This window comes from Mya arenaria, chromosome 4 (assembly GCF_026914265.1).
Source record: "Mya arenaria isolate MELC-2E11 chromosome 4, ASM2691426v1".
Taxonomy (NCBI): Eukaryota; Metazoa; Mollusca; class Bivalvia; order Myida; family Myidae; genus Mya; species Mya arenaria.
This window is the reverse complement of record NC_069125.1, coordinates 19527744-19543149: the sequence shown is the minus strand read 5'-3', so window position 1 is coordinate 19543149 and position 15406 is coordinate 19527744. Positions and strand designations below refer to the sequence as shown.

At 34.1% G+C, this 15406-nt stretch overlaps 1 protein-coding gene across 1 annotated transcript in view; it reads left to right on the top strand.

Annotated features, from left to right (window-relative positions):
• LOC128231377 (uncharacterized) overlaps positions 1-15406 on the top strand; it is a 23828-nt gene extending 8422 nt beyond the window's left edge. Inside the window, exons 10-37 of the mRNA XM_052944131.1 lie at positions 361-467; positions 702-768; positions 1675-1869; positions 2071-2315; positions 2853-3242; positions 3954-4065; positions 4233-4334; positions 4584-4719; positions 4922-5056; positions 5199-5318; positions 5763-5885; positions 6293-6424; positions 6610-6732; positions 7778-7912; positions 8285-8419; positions 8606-8716; positions 8920-9051; positions 9343-9469; positions 9678-9804; positions 10299-10382; positions 10502-10879; positions 11275-11357; positions 12220-12283; positions 12730-12912; positions 13772-14019; positions 14158-14476; positions 14569-14717; positions 15272-15406. Of these exons, the coding sequence (XP_052800091.1) occupies positions 361-467; positions 702-768; positions 1675-1869; positions 2071-2315; positions 2853-3242; positions 3954-4065; positions 4233-4334; positions 4584-4719; positions 4922-5056; positions 5199-5318; positions 5763-5885; positions 6293-6424; positions 6610-6732; positions 7778-7912; positions 8285-8419; positions 8606-8716; positions 8920-9051; positions 9343-9469; positions 9678-9804; positions 10299-10382; positions 10502-10879; positions 11275-11357; positions 12220-12283; positions 12730-12912; positions 13772-14019; positions 14158-14476; positions 14569-14682 (4227 nt within the window). The 3' untranslated portion in view covers positions 14683-14717; positions 15272-15406. The remainder of the gene's footprint in view (positions 1-360; positions 468-701; positions 769-1674; positions 1870-2070; positions 2316-2852; positions 3243-3953; positions 4066-4232; positions 4335-4583; positions 4720-4921; positions 5057-5198; positions 5319-5762; positions 5886-6292; positions 6425-6609; positions 6733-7777; positions 7913-8284; positions 8420-8605; positions 8717-8919; positions 9052-9342; positions 9470-9677; positions 9805-10298; positions 10383-10501; positions 10880-11274; positions 11358-12219; positions 12284-12729; positions 12913-13771; positions 14020-14157; positions 14477-14568; positions 14718-15271) is intronic.

Below are 15406 nucleotides of genomic sequence, written 5' to 3'. Positions count from 1 at the left end.
AATACATTGTGTATATGTTTGTTTGTTTCCCAGTAAATTATGTAGTAAAGTGTTGAAATGAGCCCTTTTATAGGTTTATAATATATTTACCTTTCTATTAAAATGGTTAAAATTCAACGTAATTCTATTGTTTTATGTTTCCATTCTGTTTGATAAACAACACCGGTTTTAGTCACGACAACAGCTTCATACTTAGATGTAGTGCTCAGAGAAATATTATGATAAAAGGATGATATATGAAGATTTTTCAAAAAGCTAAGCTTTGAATCGATATTTACAATAGTGTTTAAAATAATTAAGCTAACAGATTTCTTTTCCAGAAACATGATTTAATGCTAAACAATAAGTGTAACTTTGTAGGTTGAAGCGTACAATGGAGATTTGCAAATTCTGGAAATGATTCATCTATTTGTTGATGAAAACGAGGGAGCGACAACACTTTCAAAAACTTCATCATCGGGGAGGAGGTACTTCATTTATATTGTGTAGTTTTGTATGTATTCATAAATAGAGTATTGTTTTCACTTAAAAATGATCTGGTCTGCTCTCATAGGAAATTATGGTTAAAGCATGGTATTTATGTAAAAACCATAATTATATGAAGTAATCCGGCATAAAAATAACATAAGGTAAATGGAGGTATCAGAAAGCTATTTTTTGTGTGGATCGGATTCCTTTTAATGTCAAAAAATATATTTTAGGATAGTCCTTCCTATCTCCGACACCGGGGAGTTTTTGTTTCTGAAGAGCAATAACTATCTTGTGGAGGTAAATATTTTGTTATTTGCTATACGAAAGTACCTCTCATAAATCTGTTAGTAGTCTCTATTTACCATACATATTTGACGCCATGATAACATGTTTTTTCTGAGCATATCAATGAAAATCACTTAGCATTGTGAATATGATTGTGATTTAGTATCACTAAATCAACGCAACACCAAATTGCATTGTCACGAAACTTCTTCTATTTTTCACAAAAGGGGTAACATTTTAAAAGTTATGTTTTTGGTGGTTATTTTGAATATTTTTTCACTATCCATCGTACAGATTAGATTTTGTGCACCTGAATTTATTTTCAACATCTACTGTGTCAACTGAAGTATTTTCAAAACAAATTATGCTATGTATACCTTACATGTGCTTGTACTAATGAATAGTATATTTTCGTGGGTCACGATTGAGAAGTTATAGTCGCTTGCCTTGCATACAATTTACATATATATATATATATATATATATATATATATATATATATATATATATATATATATATATATATATATATATATTTATATATTATAGCTCTACTGAAGTATGCCGAGCGAACGTGCAGTTAACGAATCCGTCTGTTTTAGTGATACCACTAACAAGTGTAGTAGTGTCCAATGTTTTTTTTTAGCATCTATCTTTGTTAATAATTGAATTTCCCTTGGACGACTTTTTATTTTTATAGCCATATTCGACTTCGTGGAATTAACTATTTTACAAATAAAAGGATAGTTAGGATGTTTTGTTATATGATAACGTATGCAGTGCCCGCCTCTCAAATGCTAGCTTGAACTGTATTCTTACATATGCATGAAAGTACAACTGAAAGTATTCTAAAATCAACTACTTACAAAGTTGTAATCATTCATTTTCATCCTTTAAAAGCTTCTGTTATATTATCAGGTACATATTAAATTGGAAAGCAGTAATCAGAACAGCGAGGTCAGACTTTGTGCTGTGACTGTGAGAAACGGCAATGAAATTTTCACTGTTGATTTATGCGAATCCGTGTATCGAAAAGGATTTTTATACGTCGACCGATTGGAAAATGGCATATTGAAAACAGCGTATTCTTTTAATGAAACAAATCTTTACACGGTAAATATATTTGAATAAAATAACTGCACTTTCTTTAATCGGAACGAAGACATGTTTAAAATATTTTACAAACGAAGATGTTTTATTTATTATTTGTGTAGTTCTGTTTGTTATTGCCTTGTTTCTCAGTTGTAACGGGTATGCGCTAGAAGTTCGATATTAATATTCTAAAATAGATACTTTTTCGAATGATTTTACTAGAATCGATATAGGTGGTGGAATATGGAGCCTCAAACGCTACATGACAGTGATGCAATTTGGCTTTTGAACGGAGTGAGTTTGACCATTAGGCGAAATGGCAAGACTTTAGAGGCCATATTCAAGGATTCCCCTGGCCGTGAGAGGTTTATCGAAATGGATGGCATTGGTGCGATAATGTATAAGCAGTACCGGTTTAATGACGGGACATATAGAACAGAAAATGGCGGCTTTGTTGAAAGCTGGAGGTTTGTGATATTATCATGACTTAGCATATTTTAGTGGACAGGTAGTGTCATAAGATCAGTATAAAATTTTGTTTAAGATGTGTTTTAGTTTTATAAGCACATTTTAATTATGTTGCCAATCGTAAGGTTCGTGAAATGTTTGTTGTGTTTGGTTTAAACATATTTATTTCATGAAAATATACAAATGACAACATATATTATATTCTAAATATTTAAGAATCTGATCGAAAGCTAAAAGCTTATAAAGATCATTTTCTTCTGTATAAGGCAGTTCAATATACTAATGTGGTTGTTATTTAAGGATAAGTGCATTTATAAATAATACATCAAAATACATCATAAATGTATATATCGCAATGGAACTAAACAACTGTTTTATATGTAAATGCAAAATAAACATATATGCAGAAAATAATCATTGAGTGATAAAAAAAGAAAAAATGAAAAAATGTTACTGTGTCTTTCAGTAAGCAGATAAATTTTGAGTCACATGTAAATCAGCAAATAAAATAACAATTGTTGTGTTTGTTTTTACAGAATTCAGTACACTGAAAGTCTTCTCAATCCGAATAACCATGTTTCCTACGCAAAAACTGAAACCTACTACCAGTGCCGATGCCCTCTGGTTTCTGAAGTTCCAAAAGAAGAAACTATAACTGTCGAACACTCAGATAATGAATACTCCAACTACTACGGCCCTGTTGGTCCAGCAGGATATTACTATGATAATATACAGCACACTGAGAAATTCACTGGTGTTGTTAAATGTGACCTGTTAACAGAATGCCAGGAAGACACCCTAGGATTGGATTGGCCAAAATCACATTTTGCAGTAGAGGTTGTTGAGCAACTTGCTGTTTCTGCGGATGCTGCTGGTCTCACATGCACTTTTACAACATTACCGGAACGGATGCACAAAGTAGAATGGTATAACTGAATTGGCAATGACTTCTTAGAATAATATGAGTAGTGTGTCTCGAAGTAATTTACAAGTTTATTAATAGGCTTTAATAAAGAACTTCAATGAGTTCTGTTGTTGTTGTTTTTTGTTGTTGTTTTTTTGGTGGGGGTGTTTCATGTTATTCCATGTATCTATACAAGTCTATTTTTATATTGTAAGAATAAAAGTTCTTATAGGAACAGGTCGAGAGGTTATAAAACGAATATCCTGCACTAGGTTAAAGCATAACAGACACTTCACGAGAACACTCATCTCAAAACAAGTAACAATTTAAGATAGACAGCACGTGCATCGAAACATCTACGTTAAAGACCATAACAGGAATAACAGTTTGTAATTCATGATTTTGCAAGTCTGATATTTAAAAAGTTTTATTTAAACCAAATTTCTTTTCTGAGCGGCAACAAAATGTACATATATAATAATTGATTTTGATCTGTTGTCCCTGTATTTTACATTGTTTTATGGGGGTTTTAATTTCAACTGGAATCTTTTATGAGAAAGTTTGGTATAACCTGAAAGACTATGATCCGGTTCCTCTGGTAAAAGAAAAGTAAAGTATGTAAAGCGGTTCTCCTATCTTCATCATGGTTCAACAAGTAAAAATCGGTCTTCAGCTCGCATTTTCTATTCAGAGCAATTTTATTTAACAGCTAATAGTAAATCAAATGTTGCAGTTTTATTGGTGATTCGTCAGTGTTTGACCAAGAAATGGACCCTGCAGAACCGTTCCTGGAATTGGATGATATATTTACTACGTCTGGGAGTGCCTGTGATTTAGACAAAGAGGTGTTAACAAATAATTATCTTTTTAAGTACAGTCGCAATAAAGACACATGCTATGAAACATCTATGAAAAATCAATTTTGACGTAAACAGTATTATTTATACGACTGTCGTGTTATCTATTGTAAATTATGTATCAAACTAGTTTTACATTTTAAAGATTATTTCAGATAACATGTTCCGTGACAATCTACAGTTCAGACGGATCAACTCAGCAGGGTCCAACTTTTTATAGTCCACCTCTTTTGCTGTCAGAAAGGGAAAAAATACAGGTGTGATATAAAAAAAATTACCATGCATTTTCCTTACACCCGTGCGCACAGTGGTACGAAAATGGCTCAGGGAGAGCAATATTTGATTAGCATATATAGAGTTGATATATTTACCTTCTGTACCCTGTGCGTTGGAGTGCTTGCTTGATTCGAACTATCAGCTATATTTTTTATTATACGTTGAGACAACTGGTTTCTCTTTCAAGAGTGTCTGTTTTCTGTAAGTATTCTATATATGTTTAATTGTAGGGACCATTTGCAGACGTGTGTGTTATCGATGGAAAATGTTACCACGAACTTGACGCAAATCCCTCTGATGGAGCGTACCTGTGCTATCCATATCTTGATTTTCAAACGTGGATATTGAATCTAACTTTAACTAGAGGTACGCCTAGAAGTTGTGTGTCTTTAGCTCGAAAGAATAATTGATTATCTGTTCAAAATGCGCTCAAGGCATCGAGTTATTAAGTGCAAATCAATCTTATAATGTATTCATCCACTTTATGCATAGCTGGTTATGCATTGTTAATAACAACACCGTATTGAACACATTCTATTCATTAAAATAATTAATGATTCGCAATTAGCACCTGGGGATATTTGTATACCTGGATTTGGACACTGCGAAACGATACCTGGAGAAGCCTTCTGTGACGTTGATTCCCACGTCTGTTTATGTTCTGACACGTTTGAAGAGATCAATGCAACATGTACACAAATAGGTACAATTCATATCATATTTTCAAATAGAATAAGTTTTGTTCAAGCATAAAAACGATTAACATGCACACAATTGAAATACCATTCTAGATTAGACTTAGCGATATCCCGGAACAGTGAACAAATTGTGCATTTGTATTGCAGGATGTGTCAATGACACTGATATTTGCATGGAGATTTTGTATAGCCAGTGCAATGGTGGTGTGTGTGTGTGTGAGCCGTGGACAGACCTCAACAACGTCAATGGCCAGTGTGAAGCGAAACGTAAGTGTGCTATTTTTATAAAGTGAATAATACAGAAACTACAGAGGTAAGTCCATTTGCCAACAATAAACCACAAGGATTGACTTTTAACTCCACATCAAAGGTATATACAGGGTTTTCTTGGTACAATGTATTTGAATATTCTTGAAATAGAATACCGCTCAAGTAAACGCTTCCTGCGTTTACAATGTGTACATTTCATTACTGCCAATAAATAATTAAATCAAACTGTAACAAGTTGTCTTTATATTTAGGATGTTGTTTTGTACTACCGAAAAATGAAGGTATTTGTTTGAAGGCAAACTTTTCATAAGCTAGCCTACCTGTTTAAAAATTAAAGCAGTGTTAATGAGCGTTTTGTTGAAGTTAATGCTGCTTGTTTCCATTTGATAATATACTACATAAACTAACACAACTTGGAAATAATTTCTGTTTCTTTTGTAGGCGCGGGAAGTGAATGTGAACATACTTCCGAGTGCGACCATATTAACGGGGCCATATGTGTCGATAGAAAATGTTCGTGTTTAGATCAGTTTAAGGAAATCGACTTCGGATGTGTGCCAAAAGGTGCGGACATACCCCAAGGCCAGTATAGAAAACAGCAAACATCGTGTAACCTTCAGACAATCATTCAGTAGTTCATTTTGAAATCAGTTTGAATGCATCTTTTAGACAAATATATTTCAAATCAGTTTCAAAGCCAGAAATGAGAGTCCTGGGCATAGTTTTGTGCAAGTAGATCCACATGTCTAATAACAATGGGTCCTCAGGGGGGAAACTAATTGATAAATGACTCGGAATAAACAGTAAAATGCATGATGGTATTCATAAGTCAAATGAGATTAATTACAACTGTATTCACAAAGTAATAGGTTGGCTATTTGTTCTTAAACGACCCAAGCTTAAAATACAATCATTTTATGAATACATCCAATAATTAAGCCATGTTCTATGAAACTCAGTATCACTTTAAGTTCCTGGCGACGAGTGTGAACCTGGCGGAGACCACTGTATGAACATCGACTCTGCCTTCTGTAACATTGACACGCACCAATGTTCTTGTGATGATTTACACCAGCTTGGAAACGACAAATGCGTTTTGATTCGTGAGTACTTTTCTGATTGTTTTTATTTAATTTTACTTTAAGGTGTCTAGTGTTTGCGACTATTGCGGTTTTAACATTACTTTCGGGGCTTCTTGGGTATGTTCCTATGGTTGCCATTGTATTTAAAAAGATTGATCTTAAAACTCATTGCTGTCTGTTATTTCAAATCAACGTCTATGTTTCAGCGTGTTCATTCACGGACAGTGTTGCCTGTGAAGGAATTACCAACGGAATTTGCACGAATAGCATGTGTTCTTGTTTAAGTTCAGCATACATCGATCAAGAAACTGGACAATGCAAAAATAGAGGTACTCATGGTCAGACTCTGACCTTAAAGTCATACAAAACACATTACAAAACCTCACTTTTGTCTAAAATGGTAAAATCCCATTACCCGAAAAAGAGGTATTTTGACTATCAGAAACATTTTCAATCTTTTTGACATGTGACCAAGCGAAAATTCAGTGTCATGTGACCGCAGTGATATTTTGAATGTCATATAAGGGCAAATAACTACTTCAATATTCAAGCTAAATCATGACGTAATTACCTCCCTTATACATATACAGCAATGACGTCATTATTCAACGTGTACACAAAATCTCAGACGATAGGTACTGTCAGCAAGTAAACAGTGCACTTTTGTTCTAGATATAATTATTTTTATATGTTATATTTTGTTTACCTTGTTAAACTTAATTAAATGAATTAAAAACGTTTTAAAACTTTTTTATGTACTTTATTTTGTTCGGTATAATAAAATAAATATCGCCTCGGGTGACATTTTGCTCTAGGGTTGACAATATCAATGTCACACATGCTGCCATGTGATATTTATATAATGTTATATATGCTAATCCATACGCCATGCCCAATGCTATTATATAATGTATATATAAGGCATTTCCAGCGTGCAAAAAATGAGTTTGAATGACAAAACCTCAAACAATTCAAATATTTTTATGTCATTTTAAGGTTGGATATTAAGTAAGAGTAAAGCTTGTGTTTATGTCCACACATGAATTTGTTTGAGTGCTAAGCGAGTTTAACGAATAAGGATTTTATCAGCTTATAAAAGGTGCCACAAGATAAGGAATATTTCAGATGCAAAAATCTTTGACACTATCCAATGAACCATATGATGATGCTATGGGGGTCTTGTTTTTATTTTAAATTTAATGTTTGCATTTCTGCAACCAGCAAGTGAATTTAAGGCACCCCTCCCTTTATTTGTATTACATTTTTAATCTGAAATTATGTCATTAAGACGCAACTTTTCATTGTTGATTGAATCGGCCTTTCCCATTAAGTATGGTAGTGTTGAATGCTCTTAATTAAACCTTATCTTTTCAGAGTTAGGTGATGATTGCGCAAAGGACGAGCATTGTAGTGGCATGACTGGAGGGAAATGCGGCCAAGTCAACCAAACACTTCACTGTGTTTGTAACGAACAATACAAAGAAAATGAAAATGGTTGTAGTCCAAAAGGTAGAACATTCATATATACCTAATGGCGTATTGATGGTAGAAGTTATGTTCATTATACAACAAAAAGACGTTTTCCTTTTCTGGAATTTGGCAGCTCTGCGTATGCATGGTCATATCGGTCCATATTGTACGTTAACAACTATACTGTGGGCACTCGTAATGTTGATGTTTATATTGTATTGTGCTTTACTATGTAAGACGATTGTTTGGCGTTTTCGTTTCTTGTTTTGTTCTCGTTCTGTTAGTAAGTGTCATTAGTCCGATACGAAAACAAAGGAAATTGACTAAAAAAGAGAACACTTTTATTTTCATCAGTTTTGCAATACTGTAACAATGAGAATATTTAAAAACATATCTGTTATTTACATTCAGAGCCAGGAGACAGTTGCGTTCTTAATGAAAATCACTGCAGCTTGATAAGTGGACAGGTGTTTTGTAAATCAGAAACCGAGGTATGCACGTGTGCTGATACATTTGCTGATGACAATGGTCGGTGTGTTTCAAAAGGTAAAGGGATTCACCTACACGCAGATATACCTGAATGTTTGTCAATATGGAGTCGAAGTTCGGGATATTGATTTCATGAATTGCCTCTTGGATCCTTACTGGTTCTTTTTTCTTCTGAATTGAAAAGCCATTATGTATGTCAAAATTATTTTTCATATTCACTTCTTTCCCTTTGCTCTTTAATAGCATGCAGCTCATCAGCTGAATGTTCGCATAATGCAGAGTGTAAGAACGATATTTGTTCTTGCTTTGTAACAGCGGATTTAAACTCTCAAACTGGAACATGTGAGCAAAAAGGTAACTAAGTATCAATTGTGCTTGCAAATGAGTTTGTGTTGTGAGTTTTCCATTGTGTGTGTACACAGGTAAATATAATTATTTTAAAGTGCCAGCTTAAATTCAAGATAACATGTCTTAAAATTTTAAAATTCATCTTTATAATAGTTGTATCGTACAATCGAATAATATATGTTTTCATAATTGTCTTTATTATCCTTCAGTACATGGTAGTCAATGCAGTTCAGACGAAGAGTGTGCTCATATTGAGGGTGCAAAGTGTGATCAGGCAACGCCTCGTGTGTGCATATGCGACGATCGTTATGCAACGATGGATGGAAACTGTGTACTTAAAGGTCAAACTAATGTCTACTTGCATACGTCAAGAATATGTTTATAATATATATGTAAAGGTGTACGCTTTATAAAACTCGGAGAACCGAATGATAGACGCATGTATAAGAATTCTTCTTTGTTCGGATTTTTTAAAGAAAATAAAATGTCGTATCAAAGCTTCGCAGTTGGGAGCTACATTATATGAACGCGCATCTTTACTGACGCATGTTTATTTGTTTTTATAGATTTTTACTCTAAATAAATGGGTGAAATCGCAATGAATAAGAATGGAATGACCCTTTCTTTTGCAGAACAAGGAAAGCTATACCTCTATACAACAGAAATTATTGTTTCCCAAACACTTGATGATGACCAACATACAGCCTTGTTTAGATGCGATTACAGCATTGATTATGGATTTTATTATCAAGTAAAATGGTAAAAGATTTCTTTTTAATGATTATGCTTGTTTAAGTATCAATCATAGTTTGACATGTCCTTATGAGTAAAATCACACGCCATAGACATTTTTGTTGATATGTAACAGTGTTGAGCAACGCGATACTAGGCCTTCCCTGATGGGTTAAGAAATCGAGGTGAAAGTACTAGAAAAATAGACATATTACCATTTTTATTACTGCTTCAGGTTTATAAATGACAACAAAATACATGCAACAGATATTGTTAGTTCCACCAATGCATCAGTTTCCTCAATCCTGGAAGATATGGAGCTGCATTCATTAAGTCCTGATGCATTCCAGTTTGATTCAAAGGTAAGTAGACTGTCTGTTTTCAAATTTTGGATGCTCTTGAAGGCACTCTCGTTTATGACGCACATGGTATTTAACCCAGATCGTTATAAATGATCGATATCCATAGCCAATGAGTTTTAACAAATCTAAAAAGACTAAAGTGCCATTCCAAACAACCCCAAAACAACTTGAAATTGAAGGGAGAAATTTAGTATTCAAAAAAGAAAACACTTGTTAAGAGGTACAGCGCAAGAGCCCAAAAGAAACTAAATGAGAGACACAAAGCGTACACTCACTACAGACAGGATACACATGCAGCACATATAACATTATCAATTCATATTCATAGTCTTGGAACGGTCACAAACATAAAGTAACCGGTGCCAAACAGTTTAACGTGTTTTGGTATGACGCGGTCGCGGTTCGAATCCGGGAGCATCCGTTCCCGAACGCTTTACGCTAGGCGCTCGGACTTATTTTAAACGTATCTAAATTACTTTTTTACCTTAATACAGATTAAGTGTTCCGTCACTGCTTTCAATGACAGTGGTAACAATGAATTAAAGACAGTGACAAGTTCTTCTTTAACTTTGTTTGAGGTAAGTACATTTGCACCTATGTTCTAATCTATATTCTTTAGATTACAGTTAGTTACAGTTTATTGCTTTTGTGTTCCTTACATACTTTAGATGTGTACTAACGTGTTTATGTATTGCAGGTTTCAACAACAAAATTGATTTTTAATCGTGGACGAACAGTGACTTTTTCCATCATTCAAAATGTGCCATTCGGATGCGGCTCAAACAATCGTGTTCAATGTTCGCTCCAATACATTGTTTACGACCCAGATGATTCTTACGACTGCACTGATGCTACTCTCGCAGTTCTACATTCTGATACATGTGGAGGACGCATAGATGGTGTAACAGTTGATGACAGAAGAACAAACGTGTGGACTAAGCAAGTTGTTAACATTACGGTAGTTGTAAAGAACAACGATCAATACAAACTAAAAAACCGTTTTGCGTTGACCCTTAAAACTCTTCCTAAGGGGAATGCAAAACCATTTTGGACAGGGATGTCGACTGGCATAGAGGTTCGAATGCGCTTTATTATCAAATGTAGCATACATGTATTTATTAGCAAATTATTCTTGAAATATATTTATCTATTTAATCTGAACCACTCAATACTCGGCTTTAAATTTATCCTTACTTTCAGAAAATACGAACATCATTTTACAATTTCATAATAGATTTCATAATAGAGAGTGAGAAATCAAGATCATTTAAAAAAGAAAACATGTTTGGTTTTCAAACAACGAACAATTAAGTTAAAGTTTTTTAAGATTCAAATATATAATAAAAATATCTAAATACAGATATTACATGATCTTGTATTGTATCTTGATATGTCTATACTAGTATATATCGTGTTCTGTTTTAAGCAATCGCTGATTAATACTTTTTAAAAGTTTCCCATTATTTGCAGGTAGACGTTCAGGAAAACGCTATTTCGAGAGAACCACATTGCTATTCCCATGTTGACCCGCACCATGGAACCTTTGATAACTTGTAAGCAAAGAGCACTTGTTCAACTTTCGTTAAAATGTTATTCTTTATTTATTTTTTAACACAAACATTTTAATTTTATACTTATTTAGAATTCATTGTCTTTTTTCCGTGTGTATGTGTGCGTGCGTGTGCGTGCTTGCGTGCGCATGCGCGTTTGTGTGGCGTGCGTGTGGTATGTGTGTGTGCGTGCGTGTATGCGTGCGTGCGTGCGTGCGTGCGTGCGTGTGTGTGCGCGCGCGCGTGTGTGTGGCTTTATATAAGCTATGTGTGTAAGGTGAATAGTTTCAGTATGCCAAATAATGACTAAATCCTGTAAACGACGAAACATAATGACTTAAAACATGTTTAAATTATATTGATTTATAGTAACAACATTAAACTAATTGTAGCATATTAGGTGTTAGGCTTTGGCCATCGATCTTCGAATCATGAAACATATACACTACATTTGCATTAGGGTTGTTTGTACATGTGATATCCATTGCAATATTACAGTACATTTGTTTTTAACAAATGATGTGTGCATAAAATAAAAGTCTTGCCTCTGGGTACTAATTGCAGTTGACCGTTATCGTCGTTTGCGATTTTTTCCTTTCCACGTGATCGGATATGCCGAACGACCCTTGCATAAATCGTTATCATCATGATTTTAAGACTAATGTCGCCGTTTATCTATCACGAGCTTACTTGTAGTAGTAATACGTAGACCACAAATATAAACGTGTACGATAAATGTATATGAACTTCACATGCATAGAAAAGAAGCAATTCACAACGAGCACGTATAAGTAGCGTTCAGTAACATCTCCTTTTTATTAATATTAACCATGTTGGTGGATATATTTCTACATATTGTTTTCAGTCATTTTGAGAATCAGAACACTGGCGAATTCATCTTGATGAATCACACGAGACTGCCCATAATTGTAAGGGTCCAATTTATGCACGAAATTCATAGTTGTATACAGTCATTGAATTAAAATTAAAAAATACAGTTTACCATTTTTGAACCTTATAATTACGCCCTTTGTATTTTTTGCTAGGTGAAATATACAAAGGGCAGCTAATGTAGAAAAGAGTTTTGATTGAGTTTATGATAAATGTTTTATGTTTGACACGGGAGTTTTTTGTGCTATTCAAACTTTTCTTTTATCTATTTGAACAAGAACGTGTTTGCCTTTATGAATGACCGAAAATACGCAATTGTTTTCTGTTATCACTTTTTGTTTTGTCTCGGCTTTGAAACAGGCGACATTAAGCTCATAACGGTTCAAATGAAAATATGACCTTATTGATAAAATCGTAAACGTAACAATAACATTGTGATAATGTTACAAACCTTTATTATCTATTCCCTTACAAATTCCCTTAGGTACAAATGGTGACCGAACCTTGCGGACAATGGGGTGCAATTCCAACATGCGCTTGTGCCGTTACTATGAAATCGGGAGGAGATATATTTACCTTAAACCACTGTGGTGGTCATGTGACGAAATACTTATCTAATTTAGACGGAACATTGAAGGTGTACAGAGAACGATCGACAAATTATAAGGTAAACGAGCGGCATATCAGTATAAAGACGGGTAAGGACATTTAAATAGTTCGATCATTTGAGCATTGTACTTGTCCGAAGGGCATACTGTTGAAGTAATTAGAAAATTGAAAAGAAATAAACAGATTAATCCTTTATTTACTTTTAACTAAGTGTTTTGACTTCAAAAAGTTTATTTTTTTACAAATGACCTCAAAATCCTGGTTGAGGTATTGTATCTGTTTTCAAAATCTGACCATTTCTATTGGAATCAACGCCGAAATTAATTCATCTGTTATAAATAACCATTGAGATATTTTTTGCCACAAAGGATTAACGAACATCAACTCTATTATTTGTAGAATTGATTATTTAACAATTTATTTGATGCTTTTACTTATTGATTAAAATGGGTTACAAATGAACTGAATATAGCTCTAATTCAATTAATGACGCCAACAATGATTTGTTGATTGCTCCAATTCTAGTAAATGCATACTAATCCATAAATGAATTGAATGTTGCTCTTTAATTCTATTATTGGGCTTAATTTTGCACAACACAATATATAACTTTGGTATGGAGTTATCTATCAAATGAATAAACGAGGTCTCTTATTGATTTGGATATATCTCTATTAAAGAGATCTTTAATTAAATTGTAGTGCTCTCCAAATGATTTGGAGAGATATCTTATTCAATTGATGATATCATTAATTCAATTGGAATTCTCTTTAAATGTATTGTAGAGGTCTTAAGGTGTTTGAAGAGCTTTTCAAATATTTGAGTTCATTTAGATTTGGCGTTCCGTAATGAGCTTGTATAAAAGAAACAAAATACCTATAACAGCGTACGCTGATTATTTAATATTCCTAATACAGGTTATTTTCAACACTGGAATGATTGTTTCAATCTATGTAATGCCATGGGGCAAATACGTCTTAAATATTGACATATACCCTTCACCCGACGATTTTGGACAAGTGGAAGGTTTATGTGGTAATTTCAACGGCGACCCGAGTGATGACCTTGTTTACAGAGACACCGGTGATTTGTGGGTACCAACTGACTCCAGTGACCGGGTCTGGTCTTGGGCTGTATATCCAGATACTTTCTCGTTTTCTTGGGAGTAAGTAAGACATTTCTGTTTGCTTGACAATTGCTAAATGATGTTTAATTTACATAAATAGTTGAGGTGAAAAAATCAACTCTACTATTCAGATGACACTGATTATCTTCTGGAAGTATTGCATTCGTGTATTTTCAGGCTTAAAGACAGACCTGACGATAGTCTTCTCAGCGAAAACAATTATTTGACCCCTTCACTTTGGAACCCTGAGACTAAGTATTGCGTTTGTCCTGACGCTGCAAATGGAAACTATGACTCCATATGTACCCTCCACTCTGACGACTCCTGCAAAACGCCGATAGTACGAAAGGGTGAAATTATTTCTCGTGAGGCTTCTGACGGAAGGCGAAAAAATAGAAATAAACGTTCAAAATCAGCAAACAATAGAATAAATAAAAGATTGCAAAGAATGCGGAGGCAGTGGAGAGAAACATTTGACAATGTCCAGAGAATGAAGGTGAGTGCTAATCTTTTCCAATTTATTTTAAACGACTGTTTAAAGTTTGGTATGTCTTGATGGAGAATATAATACAGTTACTTTACCTCCAGAGAAGCACAAGTCTTGGTACAAACATGACGACAGAAGAAGCGGTTCAGTTTTGCACGAGTGCATTTGTGGACTGCCCAACAGCCATTTCTACAACGAAACAGAAGCGGGATTAAACAAAACAATCCAAGAATGTGCAGCGGATGTGTTGGTACGTCATCACTTTACGAATATGCATGTCAACATTATATTACCTTGTCATGTAAGATAATTTCGATGAATGTGATGGTATAACAGTCAAAATAGTTTATTAGATTACTATTATTTTAAATTTGTCGATTACAACAACATTTTATTGTAATATGCAGGAACTTGAAGCTGATAGTGTTCTGTTGATATGCATCATTTCAAAATTATATCCATTTTCAACATAATAAGAGATGATTCCAGCTCCCACGTGTAACTCTTTTTAAACTTAAGATATAAGTCCACTTTGAAGCTTCAGTTAAGATTTAAATCACTTGTAAGTAATCTTTTCGGTTTACTGATTCTCATTTAAAGCGTTTTGACATTATGATTACATGATATTGTTGCTAAGTCCTGTATAAACCGGACAATATTACGGCAACACCCTTTCACAGGACTATTTATTTCCGTGTGACGTAGGGTTTCAACTTCACTATTTTGCACATAATACAATGTACTTGTATCAAATTGTACACTAACTAGTTTCCCTTTTTCTCGTGTGTGTTCTTTTGATAACAGTCGACCGGACAGAGCCAATGGGTTGTTTATCACTGTGACGCCACTACGCAAAATTTTGAAATGACAATAGAGAAAAACGAAACTTTCGTTAACACTTACCCCGACATAGTATTTGCTGTAAGGAACAATTCCTGC